The following is a 20,431-nucleotide window of genomic DNA, read 5'->3' on the forward strand; positions in this document are numbered from 1 at the left end:
GAAGCAACAGAAGCTTTTCCTGACTTCATTGAGAAGGTTTCTGTTAGATGTAGTGCTTACTGTACTTTGCATTCACTCTCAGTACAGGTAGAGGTCAACTATATTTATTAATATGCTAATATTAAAAAAGAAACACATTTCAATAAAGTTGTATCTGTTGACATTAGTAAATGCATCAGTAAATGTATCCACTAACAATGAGCAGTTTTTTAGCATTAATCTTTGTACGTATTTGTTAATACCAAATACAATTGTTTATGTCATGTTTAGTGTGCATCAACTACTGTTAACAATAATCTTGAGTTTTACTATTTTACTTTTTATAAGTTAACATATTTTAAAATATATTAATAAATGATGAACTATTATTAATAAATGCTGTAAAGTATTGTTCATTCTTAGTTTGTGTAACCTTAACAATTAACTGTTTGGTAGTTTTTGTTAACAACAAAACAAAACAAACAAACAAAAATAAACACTGGTCATGGTAAAGCAAAGTGTGAGATGTACACTGCAAAAAAATGACGTTTTTACATAGGACTTTTGTCTTGTTTTCCAATATAAATGGCTTAGAATGATTGAATCAAGATGCATGATGAGCAAAATAACCTGAGAAAATAAATCTTGTTTTTAGACCAAAAATATGAAATTTCCGAGAATTTTTGTTTAAAACTAATGGGGTTAAAAAATAATCTTGAATTTACTGACTAAGAAAAAGGTAAACCTTTGGCAGATTTTGTTGCTTGTTTGAAGCACAAATTCTCTGAAATTTCATATTTTTTGTCGAAAAACAAGACAGGTCATTTTGCTCATCTATAAAATGCATCTTGATTCAAGAATGTTTAGACATTTAAACTGGAAAACAAGACAAAAATACTAAGAAAGAAAGTCATTTTTTGCAGTATAGCACCGCATCCTTAACAAACGCGATGAGCAATTAGTTTGTCCATACCGAATGCGAAAAAGGGGCGGGACGCGACAGTTTATCACAAAACACAGCCAATCAGAACAGTTCTTCTCTGTCCGTGCAGCCTCGCACGCTGCAGCTAAAGAGTTCACAAAGAATGATGCGTTCTGTTCTCATGATTTCTGCGATGCCTCACCGAACACTATGCTAAAAAATTTTTATATAAACATATGAAATCAAACGTATATAGCCTGTGCCCATCCATTTGGTGATGCAGAAATGGAGGTGCAGAACTTACATCGAATGAGATCGTTGTGTGGGCAGAGCTGTCAGCCGCGATGTAGCGGAAATAAAAAACATTTCTAAAATAGAAACGGCCTCTGCTCGTTTGGTTAGGACATAACCTTTGGTTAACATGTAAAAAATATATATTTTATCACTTGTCGTGGCGCGTTTGGTTAGGACACGTGTAATACTTGTCCCTGAAATTTCCACAAATAACTTTTCAAACAAGCAAAAACTTAACGCAGAGCAAATACAATTCTAGTTTGCTACAAGCACTGCAAATGCAGCCCAATGTACCACACAAGGCGTATATTAAACTGTACAGCACGGTAGCCAGGAAGCTTGACACTACTGTAATAAACCGCTTTGGCCCATAACTTCAAGCCATTCCTTTTCCAGGAAAGGTTCCTTTCAATTTCAAGCTTGATTTTCTACGCTTGAAATCAAATTTGTGAGCAAAAACATCCACAAAGCTTAGGATGGTTACATTAAAACGTACGAGACATGCATGCAAATGAATTAGCCGGTGTACATTTTACTACGGTCTGAGTTTCCTGAGAGAATAAAAAAGAGAATAATAACAGCCTGACATCTTGAGTTAGAATCGATTTTGACAGGAATCCAGGAAACGAGAAGGTGGCAGGTGTCACACCAATTATTTCCTCATTAACAGTTTTGTGCGTGATATCATGCGCCAAATTTAGCATCAGATCAGTTTGATTGGTCTGATTATGGCAGAGGTGTTTCTTGTCAATTTTTAGACCTCAACATTTTCTCTCAATGAAAAGATTTTTGTTTAATGAAAATATATGATAATACGATAACTATAATCAAATTTGATTATGAAAAAGCTTTCCAGCTTTTAAGCCAAAACAAACCATTGGCAATTTGATTCAAATACAGACTTGAAAAAATCCAGAACTGCATTTACCCGAGGTGTGAGGTGACGGTTTTCTCAAGTTTGTAAATGTCATCTTGTAAGGAGAGAAACTGTTGTGTTCACATGTAAACAGAAGTGACCTGCCATCTCAATGTGTGTTTACAGGCTTACAGTGACCTTATGAAAGACATTATAAAACAGAAGCAGTCGGATGACATTAAAATGGAAAGAGCACGTCTTATCTGAGCACACTAGAGAGAGATGCTTGGTCATCCTGAAAAGATAAGAGAACGCCACAGTTCAGCTGCGGTGTAGGCTAGCTGTCGACGATACTAGGATGTAAACTGGAAAGTAGACCGCAATTTCTCAGATCTTTTCTCAAGATTCGTATGAAAGCAATAACACAGGAGTGGGAGCGGTGGTATATCAGTAAGACTGTTATTCACCTGAGATTAACCACAGCTCATGTATATACGGCTACAGCGACACAATCAAAAGTGTAATATTTTATACGGTGCTGTTCTTGTCATATGATGAATGAAGAAGAATATGTGACCAGTTCTGGAATAAATACAAGACCGGTCAAGGGGTTTGACACATCTTAATGATTTATATTTTGATGATATTATAAACTTCTGGTTAAGAACTTAAATAATGACAATTTTTGCCGATTTTAAATGAGGTCATACATGAGTATTATTAAATTGTTTAAAAAAAACTTTAATATAATTATGTCACCGTCGGATCAATACATTGTGTCTCTTTTTTTTTTTATAAATCATATTGGTCACTCTTCATGTTTGTCTGTGGGTTTTGCAAATATATAACCAATAAAAAGTATCGAATAGAGCATGTCAAATTGATAAAGATAAAAGAAATAATAACAAAAGAAATATAAAGAAAACAAAAGAAAACAAAACTTAATTCAATGAAATAATATTTAAGCATTAATGTCATTTAATCATTTACTCGTAGTGTATTTCCTATCATCAAAATTCAAGCTTGAGGGAAAAGACATACGCTATAAATATGAAGACTTCGTTTGCAAAAGTTTTTTCTTTATCAAAAAGGTAAAACGTCCTTATCATCATGTTTTAATTGTGTTTTCTTGTGTTAGTTAGCCCTTTTTTTTTGTTACTATAACTAAATCAAAAGAAACAAACTGCAGTTTGATTGATATTACTTGAAATGCGCAAAAAACATGATTTTTCAAAATGTAAAAAACGTAGTTATCCATTTAACATATATGCACAATAAAATAATACAGTGTATGCAAAATATATCAACTCAAATGCTAGCCAGTGCATTTTATATGCTAATACATTGCAAATTGCACATTATGTTTAATGTAGTGAGAAATTCAATATACAATTCCCTCAAGTGCAATCTTACACATCCCTAAAAAAACTCATCTTTGAAAAAAAAAAAAACTCAGGACATTGTACTTCTAAATTACTGCGATATAAAGAAAAGTGAATGCAAGCTTTCTGAGATCAAGCTCAAAAGGAAGGCATTTCAACAGCACGACTTCACTTTAAAATAATGATAGTAAACAGATACGCTTTTACAGGATGCAATTCTCAAACCACATGAAATTCTTCAATATCTACTAATGTGCCATTTCCATCTATCTGCTGTGATTTCTCTTGTCCTTGCTAAACACTTAATCCCTCTAGATCTGTGCAGATAAAGAGAATGTTTCAACATCAGCCTGAAGCGTTTAACATCTGCTCAATGATACACAATTGAACACAGTAGAGTGAAAGATGTCTAATTAGGAAGCATTCAACAGCAGAGAGACGTTATCAGGATATTCCAGGAAAAAAACGTTCAAAATTATTCATTATCTTTTCAGAGAAAGACCATTACCAAACTCATCCATGCATCTTAGATGTTCAAAGCAATGTTCCAAACAATTATGAAGAACGCAACAGATCAAGAGTTTGAAAAGTTCAAGACATCAACTTCATCAAGGCAAACGATGGGAGTGCTTCAGGAGATACGCAAAAGTATCTAAAATATACCCTCAGGAAGGTTAGTCTTTGCATAATTCATTATATGATAACAAATATTTCACCTGCTCATTATTTTCACATTTATAAACTTTAATGCACTACAATTTTTTTATCACACAGGGATTTTGGAACTACAAACAATAAATCCTATAGTATAATTGAAGAAATTAAACCATTTTTCTTTCCGATCCTGGAAAAAAATCTTCAATTTAGAGCAAGCCCATCAAGAGACATCAGACCAAACTGTTAATAATCCCATTAAAAAAATTCTTCTAGATGAGTATAAAAAACTGTAAAAAACAACATGTTTCAATGTAAAATTGTATGTTTTTGTGTTTTTCTTGCAGTCTTTTTCTGTTATTTGATAATTCATTAATACGTAAACATGAACAGTAATATTCACTAAAATTACGGGGGGGGGGGGGGTTAACGCTACACAAATGTTTGAACAAAATAATACCAACAGAACATCCATAACTGAATCAAAATGTAAAAAAAAGATCTTTAAGATCTATTTATATATGTAGGATTTAAAATTTTAAGAAACTGGAAGTGATTCTGGACCAGTCTTTAAATCTTGCGAAGTGGTCTATATTAAAATGTCAATTATTTATATTTTATTTATTTAATTTTTCAATTTTATTTGACCAAAATCAAACCCCAAAACGTATTATTTTTATTTCACACAAATAAACAAAATAGCTTATAAAAAATTTTAAATAAACAAAAAGTAGATCATGAACATGAATGATCTGTCTCCTTCCCATACGGTAATGCTTTATAATTTGAGCTGTCAGGTAAAGACATGTCAGTCTGACATCATTTGACTTTAACACACATAAAGAAAAGTACCTACATTCACCCGCAATTTCATATTTCAAACAGAGGTGGCAAAATAGATTAAAACCTTACAGATTGCAGCTTAAAATAAAAATGCCAGTAATTAACCCAAAGGTGATAAACAAATAACACACTAAACATAAAAAAACAAATGGTAAAGGTGCTGTGTGTTATTTGTTTGTCTAGATGCTGTTATATTTCATACACTGGACCTTCCATTTAAGTGGCAGAACACCGGAGTAAAAATGGCCTCGGCTGACAAACAGAATTGCACAACATCATTAAATTTACAGTTAGTAGTCTTTCTACTTTATCAAAGCTGCACAGTTTAATACTGTCTAGCAAAACAATAATATCAAAGAAAGAATAACATTTCACCAAAAGCCTAAAGCCACATTGGAATTTACTTTTCAAGTGCCAGCAACACGACAAATCTAGCCTTAGAAATGATTTCAAAACCGTAGACACCGTTTGTCCTTTATTTGGTCTCTCAGAAGTCGAATTTCTTTGGTTATTATCTGTCACCTTCCCACAGGACATCTTCTGTCCTGAAACCCTATTGCTCTGACCCTCTTCTCAGCCCCACATGCCCACAACAGGGAGGAGTAGGTGTCAGACTTCCCCAGGCAACAGAACACGCAATTAACTGTCGATTACTTCTGGAGATCAGACCAAAGTCACCCGGCACCCGTGCCAACAAGCGCAACCTCTGCCATGTGCCAGTTTGCTAGGGACAAATGGGCTCTTATAAAAAGAAAGCAAAAATGGCTTTCAAAGCCAGACAAAGTCACAGACATCCATTATTTGATACAATCCACACAGACCTATGAAAATAGAAGCTCAGTTTAAATACAACTTTGTTGGTAAGAGGTTATATACTTTGAAAATATGTCGAGGACAGAAATTGATCTCCAGAGTCTCCAGATGGCCAGAGTTTTCAGACGTAGACAGCTGCATTTTTTATATAGACCACAATCTTCAAGATAATTACTTCTAAAAAACCTTCAGGCAACAACATGTCAAATAAATAGGATGCGAGTGTAACCAAGAAAGCAATTAAGCAATGTCTGAAATTCATGAGTGCTGCTTTAATCCAGACATTTCCGACATCACTGTAAATTATATCCTGGAAGGCTTGCAAATACCATTAAATATAATCTTAAATGAAAAACCCATCAACGTACCCTTGTTTGTCCGAGTCCACCAGAATGCGCACCAGAATCCCTGTAACAGCCACGAGGATAGGATAATGATCAACACTTTCCAGACCTGAGCAGAAATATGACAGATAATTCAGGTAATTACATTTTTATGTTATTAGAATGTGTAAAATAATGCTTTAGTACAGATGAATTGTCTTTTTATGATGTAACCTATTTTATTTACAGTTAAGCTGCAATTCATACATTTTGCCTATGTATTTCAACATAAAAAAATGTGCAGCTCAAAGGATGTTTTTTGTCAATTCTAAGTTGTGTTTAAGTATCATCTGAGTCTTAGATGTTTCTCCTAAAATTGCTTATGAGAGAAATAAAAACAAAAACACATGGAGGTGTAAAACGAATGTCGATTTTAGAGGTAAAATAATCTGGATTTGGGTGAATTTGTTGAGAAATGTTTGAGTTCATATTGAGATCTTCAAAAATATTGACTTTTGATTGCAGATTTAACCAATCTAAGCTCAGTTTGAGACATTTTTGAGATCGCTTCTGAAACTCTCAGGAAGAAGGAGGAATATCTGAGACGCAATAGCTCTCTGTTTAAGAAATAATCGAGACATTAAAGAAATCTCATCTGTGTTTTTTACTTGAAAAAATGTTATCTTAGACGCTTGTTTTGTACATTCTGTAAATTTCCTGTGAAATTGTTCACAACATCTCAGATTATAAATCGTTGTTATAAATTTACCATTCTTGAGGTGGAACTGAGTTTTGTTTATTTCACACCAAAAACGTTATGGAGAACAGCTCTAGGTAACTGATCACTAAATGCTAAAGACCTCAACTATGCATAATATAACAAGCAAAACCTATTTATATTAAATATTATGCCATTTTTAAATACCTTATACCTAATTGCTTAAGCAAACAAATTTTTGTAAACCATTCAGATAACTGTCCTTTAAATCACAACATCATTAGGTTGTTTACCAAGAAAATGACTTTTCATGACTTATATTGAAGACTTTTCTAACTGCAAGCACTTTTCTAAAGTGCAGGTCAAGAAAAAGAACAGACAAGCCACTGTCTGACTAATGTCCTTTTGTGGCATTCCAAGGACCCCTGGAAAATGTCATTTCTTTATAAAATGGGACTGTGGGCACACATAAAAAGAGAATAGGCAAAACATCAAGATTTTCTCAAATTAAAATCCATTTAAACTAAAACAGTATTGTATGCTCCCTACCCGGTGACTGTATGCGAGACCACGGTGACATGAGTCATAATGCACCCATAATGGGTCTAATAACATCATCTCTAGCAGCTAGACTCCCGCTTAAGCGCCGGTCTTCTGTAAGCCCCTCTGGGGGTGAAGTTCAGGCTAACAGCGCGACCCAACCTCATACATTATAGATTTAATAGTGTACAGTGTCACAAGGGAAAATTGGCCCTCCTGCACCGAGGATGCTCTCGATATCCTTCAGCACAATTGGATTATGGTTTCCCCACTAACTCGCCGTCTAATCTCTCGGCCTACAGCATTCGCTCTATATCGTTCCCTGACTAGGCGGGCCGACTTTTCAAACTTCATAGCTGATATCAACCACTTTGCAAAAGGAGTACTGAATTGTTTTGATGCGTTCTGGGACGTAAAATAAGATCCGAAAAAGATGACGACTGAAGATTTAGCTGTGAGAATACAACAAACCACGTTTCAGCCCGCAGGGAAAATGATCAAAGACAAAGCAAAGCCGCTGACAGGTTTGCACTTGAGAAATATAATTGCGTTCAAGTGCGTACTGAAGCATGCACTCTCGTGTGTGATGCTTCACACGATTTGCATTTTTCTATGAATGTTCAAGTATGGTTTTATGCAAAACAAAAGGAGAAGCGTTACCTGGGAGGCGCAAGTTGACCACTCGGTCAAACAGGTTTCTTTCTGCTGTGACTCGATTTAACACTTGGTTCAGGAGCTGTAGAAAAAAAAAAACATCGAAAATGTTGCTTAATCAACAGTTTACCTGTGGGGGAAACATTTTCCAATGAAGAAGCTTTGAGTAAACCAAACACATCTGGGGGTTAAAATAGTGTAACAGACCATATTAACTAGGATGTGATATTTTAAAGGGACAGTTCACCCCAAATAAAAAAAAAAAACATCATTTATTCATCCTCATGTCATTCCTGTATATGATATTTTGAGAAATGTCTCCATGGTTTTGTGTCCATTTAACTGAAGTTGGGGGTCAGTGTTTTTGTCACCGACATTCTTCAAAATATCTCTATTTGTGTTCTGTGGAAGAACGAAAGTGTCCACTCGGGGAAGGCGGAACCCAAACGCAGACAGCGGTTGAAAAAACACAAAACTTTAATTAAAAACAAAAGACCCACGATGGGGTGAAACAAAAACTAAACAATACAAACTTCAATTACTTCCAACAAGGTGGCAAAAAACAAGAAAGACCAGAATTAACTAAAAAAGGCATTAAACATGAACTTGACACGGCAGGGAATAACTTGAACCAGGAGATAACGTAACTCTGCAAACATGCAAAAGTACTGAGCAACGAATCAAAACAAAACAGCACAGGACAGCAAACACAAGGGCATTAAATAGGGGAACTAACAAAGGAAGATAACAATAGGCAGGTGTGGGGAATCAAACAACGGCGGGAAGCTAAACGAGGAAATTAGGGGGCGGGGTCAAATACGAGACTGTAGTGAAAGCGTGGCAGGCCTAACTAAAAAACAATGCCATGTCTCTCTCTACACCAAACAAGTGGGTCTTTCATGATCCTGCCACAAGACTAAGAAAAACATGACCAAAAGAGGCAGAATCATGACAGAAAGTCATGCAGCTGTGGAATAAAATGATGTTGAGTAAACAATGAAAGTGTTTAATAACATAAACCGACGCCAGGATAACTCAATGACAATATTCCAGAACTATCCTGATCTTGGTGTCCATACAGTAAATGTTATTATAAAGAAATTTTATTTTAGTCTTCCATCCTCAAAATGCTTACAGAACTGTTGTTATCTTCCTTTAGTGCTGCTAAGGAAGGAGAAATAATAAATGTGAGGCAAACGTGTGCAGTAGATAGATGTGGGATGTGAATGTGTTCTTCTCAAGGACATGTGGACGCCTGCTGTGCTCAAAGTTAAACTCTAATTATAAGACGCAGGTGTATAGATGGACCACTGGGAACGAATGCTCCTCAACCACAGTGAAAAAAATCATTTTCAAAGCCTTTGCTTTTAAATGAGGCCACAAAACCACAAACAAGGATATCTCATCTGCATACAGTCTGTACATACATTGTCCAAAGACACAAAAGCAAAAACAAGGACAAACAAAACGTGAAAAGCATTAAATGACTGACAAGACCTTCAATGCTGTTGTTTGGCCTCAACACTTTCTGACAAAACAATTTTGTTTAATTAATTCAATTCGACTTTAAGATTCAGACCGATATAGATTTTGTATGCCGCTAAAGTGCGACAATTGGGCACAAAAAGGTCTAAAATAATTGTGCACTATAATATACTTAAATGAGCTTAAAGTGCACTGCTAATTTTGTTCTTAATATTAAAACTTTTTTTTGTACTATTTAAGATTAAATTCTTCAAGAGAAGATCTAAGTGCTTTTTTTGAAACAGTATGAATAGAAGTAAAATATATATACTGCTAGGGAATAGGGTGCAAAAGTCAGTGAGAACAAGAACACAGGTGAGGGGGCGTGGCAGATTAACAGTCCATGGTTAAAAACGTAGAAAACAGTCAGGGGACAAACAGGAATGTTACACGATTATTCAGAGTGATATCTGCTGAAAACGATTCTGACGATTCAAATAATATTTCTTAACTTTCTGAATGTTATTAATTCATATAATGACTACTAATATTGAACTTCAAACTGGTGATGTTTCTTAACATTTTCTATATACAGAGCACAAATCCATTGGGATTTCTTGTGCTCTTTTTATTGACATGATATATCGCCGCTGATCATTGAGTGGTTGATAGCCGAAAGAGTGAAAAGTTGCTTTTAAAGACAACCAAAGACCAATATTTGGCCAATATATAGGTGCATCTCTAAAAACTGCAACTTACTTTTTATTGGGGCAATAAGTGGGCATTAAATAATGCCTATCAACCTTTGAGTTTCCTCTGTTAAAGCACCACACAAACATACGTTACATATAACACACTTCCTTCTGGACAAAAGAAAAATATTAATCATGTGTAATAAAGTGCAATCGCTTCAGAAGACATTATTAATTTACAGTTCCTCATAAAAAAGTGTTGCAGGAAACGTAATGTCAGTAAGGTGAACACATAACGATTGAATGGAAAATGATTTCCGAGCTTAAACTGATAAACTCTGTCAATCCCTCACCTGAGCCAATCGTCGAAGCAGCAGCTCGGCGGAGGGGCGGGACCAGTCCAGGAAGATCTGCGGTACTAGAGTGATGGTCATTTCCAAAACCCGCAGCAGACTGACAGACAGGTCGAAGCATGTCGCGCACACTTTCAGCTGCCGCGTGTCCACGAAATTCCTCTCAGGGCGCTCTGCTGCTTGCTGGATCTGAAACAATGAAAAAAACTAAAATACAACAATTGAAACAAAGTCACTCAAAATGGTGTTGATAAACAAATCATTAATAAAACTGTTATAAAATTATTGTGTTTTACTGGATCGGTTTACTTGTTTAGAATGGTTTTTGACACCTTGGGAGTAGATAAAGCATCAAGTCCCTAATTCTCTCATGTAAATCAAGAGGTGTGCATGCTGGGATGCTTTCAGTTCCTACGTACTCCATGTTTCCCTTCACTATCCATTCCAGCTCATACATTTCAAAGCCATAGGGAACAGATTAATATGGAGACTTGCGGGTGGGTTCTGTAAGTGAGATCATCCAACCATGCAGCAACCCACCCCAGCATTAGTTCATATTTGTATCAAATAACGTTCATTTCATTCGGGGTGATACTTCTATTTGGTGCATAACAGAACGCCCTTATATTTAGAAATTCAAATCGGATTCTTATATAGCACTTCCATGATAGCAGAGAGCAAGCCGACACATCAGAAACGTCCCTGGAGAACGATACTAATTCAGGGATTATAACAGATGAAAGCCGCTCTTAAGATCCGGGCCAACCTCCACGTGAAAGAGCAAGCGAATCAAAGTACGCTGCGAGCGGGATTTCTCTCCCTCACCTCTCCTGAGAGGCATTGATTTACAAGTCGAGGTGGAAGCTCGGTGGGAAAGTGCTTTGACGTCTGAGGTTTTCTTCACCGCCATTACGGATCAGGGAGGGTTTGCTTTCCTCTGGATCTCCCCCTGATGCTAAGAACCTGCGTTTACCCACTAATGGCGCTCCACATTTTCCGAAAGGTTGTTTCCATGCTGTCCAAACTCTTTAAATTAGTGTGCAGCTGGACATATTTTGAAGGAGGTGAATGGAGCATGAGATAAACCTGATTTGCATTTCCTAAAGGAAATACAAGCTCGAGGTGGCTTAGAAGATTAAATAAGGTCATTGGACTTTATTTGTCGTGAGACAGGCCTGCATCTTGTTTATGAATTTAAAACAGGACAAAGCCGGATACCGATGTTAAATTGATGAAGAAAAGACAGACCAATCAGAATCCAGCATGCAACTACAAGTAATAAAACACATACATTAGAATTCAGCTAGCACTGTTATGATGACGTCTACATTGCTAAACCTCAACAAGAGTTAATACTTTATCATGGACATATGATATTAAAGTTGTGTCAATGTTTTTAATTATTTGTAAATTTTGCTGTCTCAAAATCAATGAAAATTAGAAAATTAGAAATGTTGCCTAAGCATTTAACTCTAATAAGTTTTTTTTCAAATAATATTTAGGTGTACATTTTATTTGGTTACAATAAACAGAAATGTTGAATATTTTCAAATAATAATCTTCATGGTAAAAACTGTAAGTATACCAACTTTATCATTTATTTCACTGAATTTTCACGAATTTATAAATTGTGGTATAAAAATCGGCAACATTTTACAATAAAAAGTCGGCAACACTTTACAATAAGCTTAATAATAATTAGCTATCATGAGCTAACAATGAACAATATAGCTTTTCAGCATTTATTAATCCTTGCTAATGTTAGTTCATGTCAATACAGTAATTCATGTTAGATCTTTGTGCATTAACTAATGTTAAAAGTTACAACGTTTGATTTTAGAATGTAATAGTAAATTCTGAAATTAACATGAACTATGATTAATAAATGCTGTCGACCGATTGTCCAGTGTTAGTTCAAGTTATCTAATACATTACACAACTGTTAAAAAAATTGCACCTTATTGTAATGTGTTACCAAATTGTCAAATTAGTTAAAAAATTAGTAAGCAAAAAAAGTTGGGTGTAAAATAACATCAAAAACATGTCATTTTATTTTACAAAAATGGTATTTTAAAGGTATTTTTTATAGCACAGGTCAACGAGAGACTTTAAAAACAACTATCTTCATAATACATAAATAATAAAAAATATAGACCACCAAAGACCAAAATAAACTCAGGTGTAAGTAAAAATACGGTAAAATGTACAATAAGCAGTTCAGGCTGAATTTTATTTTCTGTTACTTTATAATAGAGGTTTAGAGTGAAGGCTAACCACAAGGTTTAAGGAATATCAATGTCCTGCAGGAACAGTAACTAATGAAATTGTGTGTCCATGTGTGCAATTCTGCAATCTCAGGATCTTTACAGCCTTGTTTAATCGCTGAGGTGGATAATGCTATTCGGTGATGCGTCACAAACGCACACATGCAGTGAAAATGAACAGATCTATGTACTTTGTTGCTGATGATGTAGAGTGCAGTAGTTACACAGAACGGAGATGTTTATTAGTGCTGTCATTACTACTGATTAAAAGTGAAGGGTTTTTTCAACCCTAAACTGTGAGGCATAACCCATCCTGCACCATATGTACTAAATACAGTAAAATGGACATGAGTAAAAATCCGTCAAACGATAAACACTAAAAAAAAGTTACTTGGGAATTTTGTTATGACTAAAAATTATAAAATAAATCAAAATGATGTCTAGAATTTGTACAAATATTTCTTCTGTCTAACCTCCTGTATCATGCCGATAAACTCAGAGAAAGCCCAGTTGAGTTGGTTGAGGACGCTGTTGAGGAAACTAGCAGCCATGTCTTTGTCTTGACTGAGAAGCTCAGCCATGTGTTTCTGTAGCAGAAGTGAAGGACAGGGCTCTGTAGACAAACAGAAGAAGATATTATTCACAAACATCATATACTAGTCATAAACGTGTCACATTTAGTGAAATTAATTGTTCAGATGCTCACAACATTTACTTTAATGTACTGTAGAAGGCATCCCTTTTTTTTTTTTTTTTAAAGGAAGACTTAAAACATAGGGCATTTCTAATTTTGTAACTAAACTAAACAAAACTAAACTTTACTAAACTATTAAGGCTTTGTTTACAATGCAAACTGTGGCCAGGGCGATAATTTTTCTTTTCCCATTGCAATTGCTTCCTAAAAATGTAGGCGCATCAACACTACAGAATGCCTTAACAACTGCAAATGACACAAGAAAACTTAAAATAAATAAAAAGCTCTATGTTAACACACTACTTAAAGGAGCAATGTGGGATTATTAGGAGGATCTATCGACAGAAATGCAATATAATATACAAAACTATTTCTTCAGAGGTGTATAAAGACCTTACGTACTGAACCATTATGTTTGTATTACCTTAGAATAAGCTGTTTATATCTACAGAGCGAACCTACATAGGCTACACTGAATTCGTCAATTTGCGGCGACATGTTTTGTGCATGTCCCTAAACGGACAACTACAAATCGAATTTCCTCTCCCTCTACCCTGCGACATGTAGTCCGGTTTTCCCTGACTTTACAAAGGGGGAAAAATGTCTACTAACTTACTTCTTACTGCTATTTTGGTGTCAGATCACACGCCTTAACTAGCGTTGCTATTAACCTCTTAGCTAGCTCTGCCCTCGAACGTGCTGTGCAATGTAATCATGAAATGCCAAAAGACTTTAACATAGTTTAAGCCCGAAATAATAATGCAAATGGATAAAATAATTGAAGACAACACGAGTATATACAAGCAGTACACTGGTTCCTGATAAGCAACGAGCGCTTTTCTGGAACGTTACTGTACGGCTTAGGTGCAAAATGATCTGCGACACAAGTTGTTTGTTATACTTTGTGATGCTTTTGGTCAGTTTGTGCAAAAAATACCTGTGACTGTACTTTTATTCACGTGTTGTGTTTTATATGGCTGAGAAGTGGTTAGGTTAAGGCTGGGGTTGGGTGCTACAAAATATTAATACCATAAATAATTATGAAATGACAAGAATTGCACCCATCTTGGTCTGGAGCATTAAGCGAACAGCAACGCAGTTCCCTGTTCAACAAAAAACGACACCAAAGGGGTTTACCGTGCGTTCAAAAGTCATGTAAATATGTGACGAGTCGGGAGTGAGAACAGGTTGCTGGACAGACTTTAGATTATTAGCGTAATACCTGACTTTTATCCTTCTTTTTATCCTTAAAATCCACAGACCCTTTATTTTACGTAATAAATAAGACATAGCCCTTTCTAAAGTCTTTCTAATGCCCAAATGATCTCTTCCCTGTGTCAAAATAGAAGACACACTGTCTGAGCCGACGACATCTTTTTGTACTGTGGTGGCCACCGTCGTGTTTCCAAAGGGAGGAGTCAACAGAGGATTGAGTGATCGGCTGCAATTCTCAAACTCACCACTAGTAGCCGCTCTAAATCCCACTCTAGATCTTTAAAGAAAAAATAATTATCTTAACTTTTTGCATATTAATGATACAATAATTTCAAATAATACAAATACCAGAGTAACAAGAGAAACAGACAGTTCTGTGCATCTCATTCAAACAGAATGACGACATTGTATAACAAAGAAAATGACAAAACCGAAGGCTGATGGAAAAGCGTCACCCCTGTCCCATTTATTACGGCTACCTGCCAACATCAGGGCGAACACAGAAGGGCACTCTCACATTACACGTACACAAAGAGAACACTGGGTAATTTAATAGCTTATCTGGAAGAGCGCAGCAATGGCAAACACGCTAAGAGCCTGGGAGTGCCGTGTTAAAAGCAAGAGCAAGCAATGGCAATAAAGCTCTAAATAAAGCCATTCATTAGATGCTGAAGCGGGCTTCGCGCATACGGACGCAACCTTTATATTTAATTAAATGTCCGTCTTTGCTTATTGCTAAGTGGAAGGTATGAAACACAGAGTCTTTGGTGGCAATGACCGAGGCATGGGAGATAGACAAAGGCTGTAATTGTGGAGGACGTTTGCGTCATTTATGGCATGGGATAGGACATTTCTGAGCACGAGGAGATACACGGGACACTAATCACATTTACTGTTGTTCTGTTCTGAAACTTTGCCAGCTGCCCCTGTAGGCAATATTGTGAGGCATCATGGTAATGTTTAACCTGATGGGAGGGCTGGATGTTGCTTTCTAGGATACTTACAACTGGCTACATATGAATGCAAGATGATGGCAATCCCATAATGCATCAGTAAATTTTTGAGACGACTTGATAGCAGAATGTCGCTTGCTGAATACAAACTGCTTAAACTCTCAGTTGTATCACAATAAATAAATAATATGCAAACAGAGATTTTTTAATAAAAACCCAGATAAGGTTACTAAATTTGTTTGTATAAGCCGCTATCCCGAGGTAAATTTCCCACAGTTCCTCATTAATTCAGCCCACAGTTTATATAAAAAAAAAACACAAGTGCAGTGTGCATCTTTATGCTAATTTGAGTATTTCAGTAAAACAATATAAAGAAAATTGAATTTGTATCAGTATGTTTTGTTTCATAATTGAACAATTAAGCTTTTGGTTTTACATAATAATATTTAAAAATGTAACAAGTAAAATATTTTAAAAAAGTGTAAAGTACATTATTCAACCAAAAAACTGCTTATACAATTCCTACTTAAATGTAAAATACACTGAAATATATGATGCAATTTAACTTATGTATAACTAATACATTTTCATTATTATTATATTATATAAATAAATTCTAGTATTTTGAATGATTTCTAAAACATTTCAATTACTTTAACCTTTAGAAAAATAAAGTTCGTTATTTTTATTACTTTAACATTTACAAAAAAATAGTTTCTGCCAGAATACCATCATTACCACAGTACAACATTTGATACATTATTATTTTAAAAATAAATTATAATTTAAAAATCTTTGTAGTAAATGAATTTAAGTGATTTGAATGACTTTCTAAAACATTTTAATTCCTTTATCCTTTGTCAAAATATTGCAATAATTTCTGTCAAAATACTGTAAATACTACAGTAAAACTATTTCTTTACGTTAAAGCAATTCATGCATCTTTAATTCAATTCACTTTTATTGTCACTTCCAAGAAGTGAAAATCTTGTCCGAGCAAAATAAGTCACAATCTAATGCTTTTTGCAGTATTTGAAAAAAAATGGATTGATTACGAGTTAACTTTGGTTGGAAACCTATGCTACCAAGATAATGTTTGTAAGGACAACGAAAGCTATTATAGTACATTTATTTAGGCCATGTTTAAAATGTAAATTCCAATAAATATTTTGTTTTGAGTGCTGTGTAATAGACTAATACTTTACAACAGTACACTGAGGTCAAACAATAAATCACATTGTAATGAGGAACAATTATAAAGGAAAAGTCAAAACTACAGGCAGGAATGAGACACAATTGGAATGAACTAAGGAAACAAACAAGACAAAATTGAAATGCTACATCTTCATAAAGCTACACGTCAGCACTAAACTAGTTCAAGACTTGAAGGGTAAACTAGTCCAAGGGTAAATGAACACAATCCTAACTGTGAGTCAGTCTGCTGTCAGGCGGCTCCGTCTGTACGGTTACAGCAGAACAAACTGTACACATAGGATAGTGTTACACCGAGGATCAGGATCAACGGAAGGTGAAAACAAGAAGCAATAAGACCAAACTTACTTTGAAAACTAGCAACTGACAAATCCCCTGGACATCATGCAAATGAGAGTGAAGAGAGATGGCATTAGAGTTGAGACAAGACTCATCAGACCAGGAAAGAATTAATGCGTCACATAAAGTGTAAAGACAATACCAGATTGTCCTTTTGGTTATGTAAAAAGAGAATAAATTGTGAAGTTAAGCACTAGACCTGTAAATTGTAATATTATTACTATTATTATTGTTTACTGCAGTTTAACAATACGGTTCGAAAACTGCTCTGGTTAATGATGTCATGAACTGCCTGTTGCAAATGCATGGATGCGGGGCTAATTTGCATATTATTGCATCTGCGTATACTTAATGAAGCTCAGGTGTAGAGTTACATTAAAGCTATTTTAGGGCTCTAAAAAATATTTTCACAGGAAAAAAAACATTTAAATATGTCATTTTGATGGTCAACGATTAGTTTTAAGGGATGAAGTTATCGACCACAGGGGGACTTTAAGACCGTATCTACCCCGAACGCGGCGCGACTAGGCTTGTTCTAATGGGATTGTCATGCTGCTTCGTGCCACACCCTAACCGGTGTGGACATTTACATTTTTATTACAGGTCAGATTTCATTTAGACCAATCTATATTTTTATCTAACTGACTTGAAGAAGTTATTTCCATTCTTGAAGAAAACATTTTGATAACTTGAAGACAAGTCTAAGCAGTTTATACAACCGGCCCCTAATCTTAAGATTCTTTGTATTCGTCTTAAAAATAACAGCCAAGTAAATATTTTCAGAAATTTTCGTTTAAGTGTCATTATTAAAAGTCACAATTGTTATTGTGGTGAAGGAGATCTGGAAGCTGGCATTATATATGATTGGGTCAATGTTTGAGGACTTCTTCCAGAGCAGCAAGTCATGGAGAAGTAATAAACCTCAGCAGCTTTCTCTTCAAACATGTACAACGGAGAAACACACAAATGTGCACTATAAGGTTACTCTCGATTCGTGGTGTTTCAGAGGATGAAATGAAATGAATGAGATTTATTTGACAGTTCCCACAGCTCTTAGCCTCAACAGACACATGAAAAGTGTAGCGGAGAGTGTTGCTCTGTTAATTATTCAATTTAAAAATTACTAATAACATTAAAACAAATGTTGTTAGAATATCAGCCTTTACGCCAGTTAAGGATACAAATAGTACTTCACTATTGCGCCCGGTGTAGCAAAACTGATTTTTGACGTTAAGACTTCAGACCCCCTTAGCACATTCCAACCCCCCCTTCAAAAGTACCTAGAGATTTTTATTTTTAAAGCATTTTTTCCATAGTTTTTTTAATCAGTCATCCTTTCTTCATTTGTAGATGATTTGAGATGCTTCTGCTTTGAACATATTAATTCACAAAACTCTACAAAGTATGTAATCTCTCAAAAACATATTAGTTTTTGTCACATTCATAATTCATGTGTTTTCCTTCAGAAATGTACATTGTTTTCTTTTTAAGACGATGTCTTATACTGCAACTGCCCAACTTCTTTTAGGAGAAGGTAGTGCACATTTCACTATACTCGTTCCAAACCTAATAATATTTGTACAAGAAGATGCTTTATTTGGGTATTTGCCTGTATGTAAAACCAAGAGGTGGGATAAACGAGTAGGAAATAAAATGGACTCTAGACAGAATGCAATGAATATGCTAATGAGCACATGACATCTGAAGACATTTATGGACCTTTGAAGCAAGCTTTAGCCTCTTTCCATTTTAGGTGCAGTCAAATGATAGCATTACCAATTAATTAAACAGACGTTAGCCATTGATTTCACGAACTCCAATCGGCTATGTAACAGCCACTTTCCACCAATTAATTGGTAATTTATTTGCAATTTAGCTGAATGGATCGCAAATGGTGTTGCATTTAGAAGTGACTTTTCTCAAAGTCACGACAGGCTCAACATTTAAAAATGTAAAAATTGCCTGCTTTTATCCTCCAGAAATTCGAATCATATTACAAAAGATCCAGGCAACGAATTAGACGATTTATACGCAATTTATATGCAAGAAAGCGACACCTCAAAAAACAGCAATGGCAGTAAAACAAGAGTGATTTTTTGCAATAAATATTGCAATAAAGCCTTTGCCCAAAATGATTGTCTCTTTAAAAGTATTGATCTGGCAGACTGTTGAAAGAAAAAAAGGGACAACAGGTGAATTGTCATATCCTTGCTCAGTGTATGTGTAAGCCGAGTTTGAGTTAAATGAGTTTCATGCCAAGAGAGATTTTACAACGGTATGACGTCAAAACTGCCCTTTTAACCCCAGCATCTGTAGTGAGTGTTAAACATTATCGATCTGGACATCCTAGAAATGTCAGAGGAGGATGAAGACGCCAGGAGTAACAGACAGAACACCCGCAACCCCATCTCAACATGACGAAGACCACACAACATCTTATATTAAATAAAGAAAAATTTGACATTTCTTAAGAAAAGAGTGTGTTTATCTTTTTAAAGATGCACATGTGTAATGTAGATGGCATCAGTTTCCAAATCCCTGAAAACCACATGCAGGGGTTGTTACTATACTAATAAACACAAATAAAATATTTAAACAAATTTAAAGAGATTTCCAATTACTTTAATATAGATTTACTGTAGTAAATATAGTATTTGAACAGTAACAAATTATTTTGATTGATTTTTTAAACCAGTATAACAGACTCAACTACCAAACCATTTCTTAAAGGGACAGTTCACCCAAAAATGAAAATTCTGTCATCATTTACACACCCTGAAGCTGTTCCAAATCTGTATAAATGTCTTTATTTTATTGAACACAAAAGAAGATATTTTAAAGAATGTAAGAAAACAAATAGCTCTGGGGCAACCCTGATTTCCATAGTAGTAGATTTTCCTATATGGTTGTCAATGGTGCTCCAGAATTGTTTGATTACAGACATTCTTCCAAATATCTTTATGTCCAACAGAACAACAAAATGTATATAAGTTTGGAAGAGCCCGAGGGCTAGTAAATTATGACAGAATTTTCACTTTGGGGTAAACTGTCCCTTTAAGATGCTAACATTGTTTGAGGAGTTTGCGGAAATGTAACTTTTTGTTCAATTATATTTTGGAAATTGTGTCCAAAGGGGCTGCTTCGGATTATAAATGACTCGACTGTTTGTTTGTTTTGATATTGAAAATATAAATGAGTCTCTGCATGTGGTGTGCTTTGGGTGATGAAGATTTAGTGCTTTGTTTTGACTGTTAACCATGAGACATT

The 20,431-nt window shown here is 35.1% G+C and overlaps 1 protein-coding gene across 1 annotated transcript in view; it reads right to left on the bottom strand.

Moving 5' to 3' along the window:
• The window catches only part of LOC130429807 (E3 ubiquitin-protein ligase RNF123), a 115,609-nt gene that overhangs the window by 62,545 nt on the left and 32,633 nt on the right, over positions 1-20,431 (bottom strand). The window contains 4 exon segments of the mRNA XM_056758599.1: positions 6,112-6,196; positions 7,985-8,060; positions 10,488-10,676; positions 13,225-13,364. Of these exon segments, the coding sequence (XP_056614577.1) occupies positions 6,112-6,196; positions 7,985-8,060; positions 10,488-10,676; positions 13,225-13,364 (490 nt within the window).

The sequence above is a fragment of the Triplophysa dalaica genome, chromosome 10, assembly GCF_015846415.1.
Source record: "Triplophysa dalaica isolate WHDGS20190420 chromosome 10, ASM1584641v1, whole genome shotgun sequence".
Lineage (NCBI taxonomy): Eukaryota > Metazoa > Chordata > Actinopteri > Cypriniformes > Nemacheilidae > Triplophysa > Triplophysa dalaica.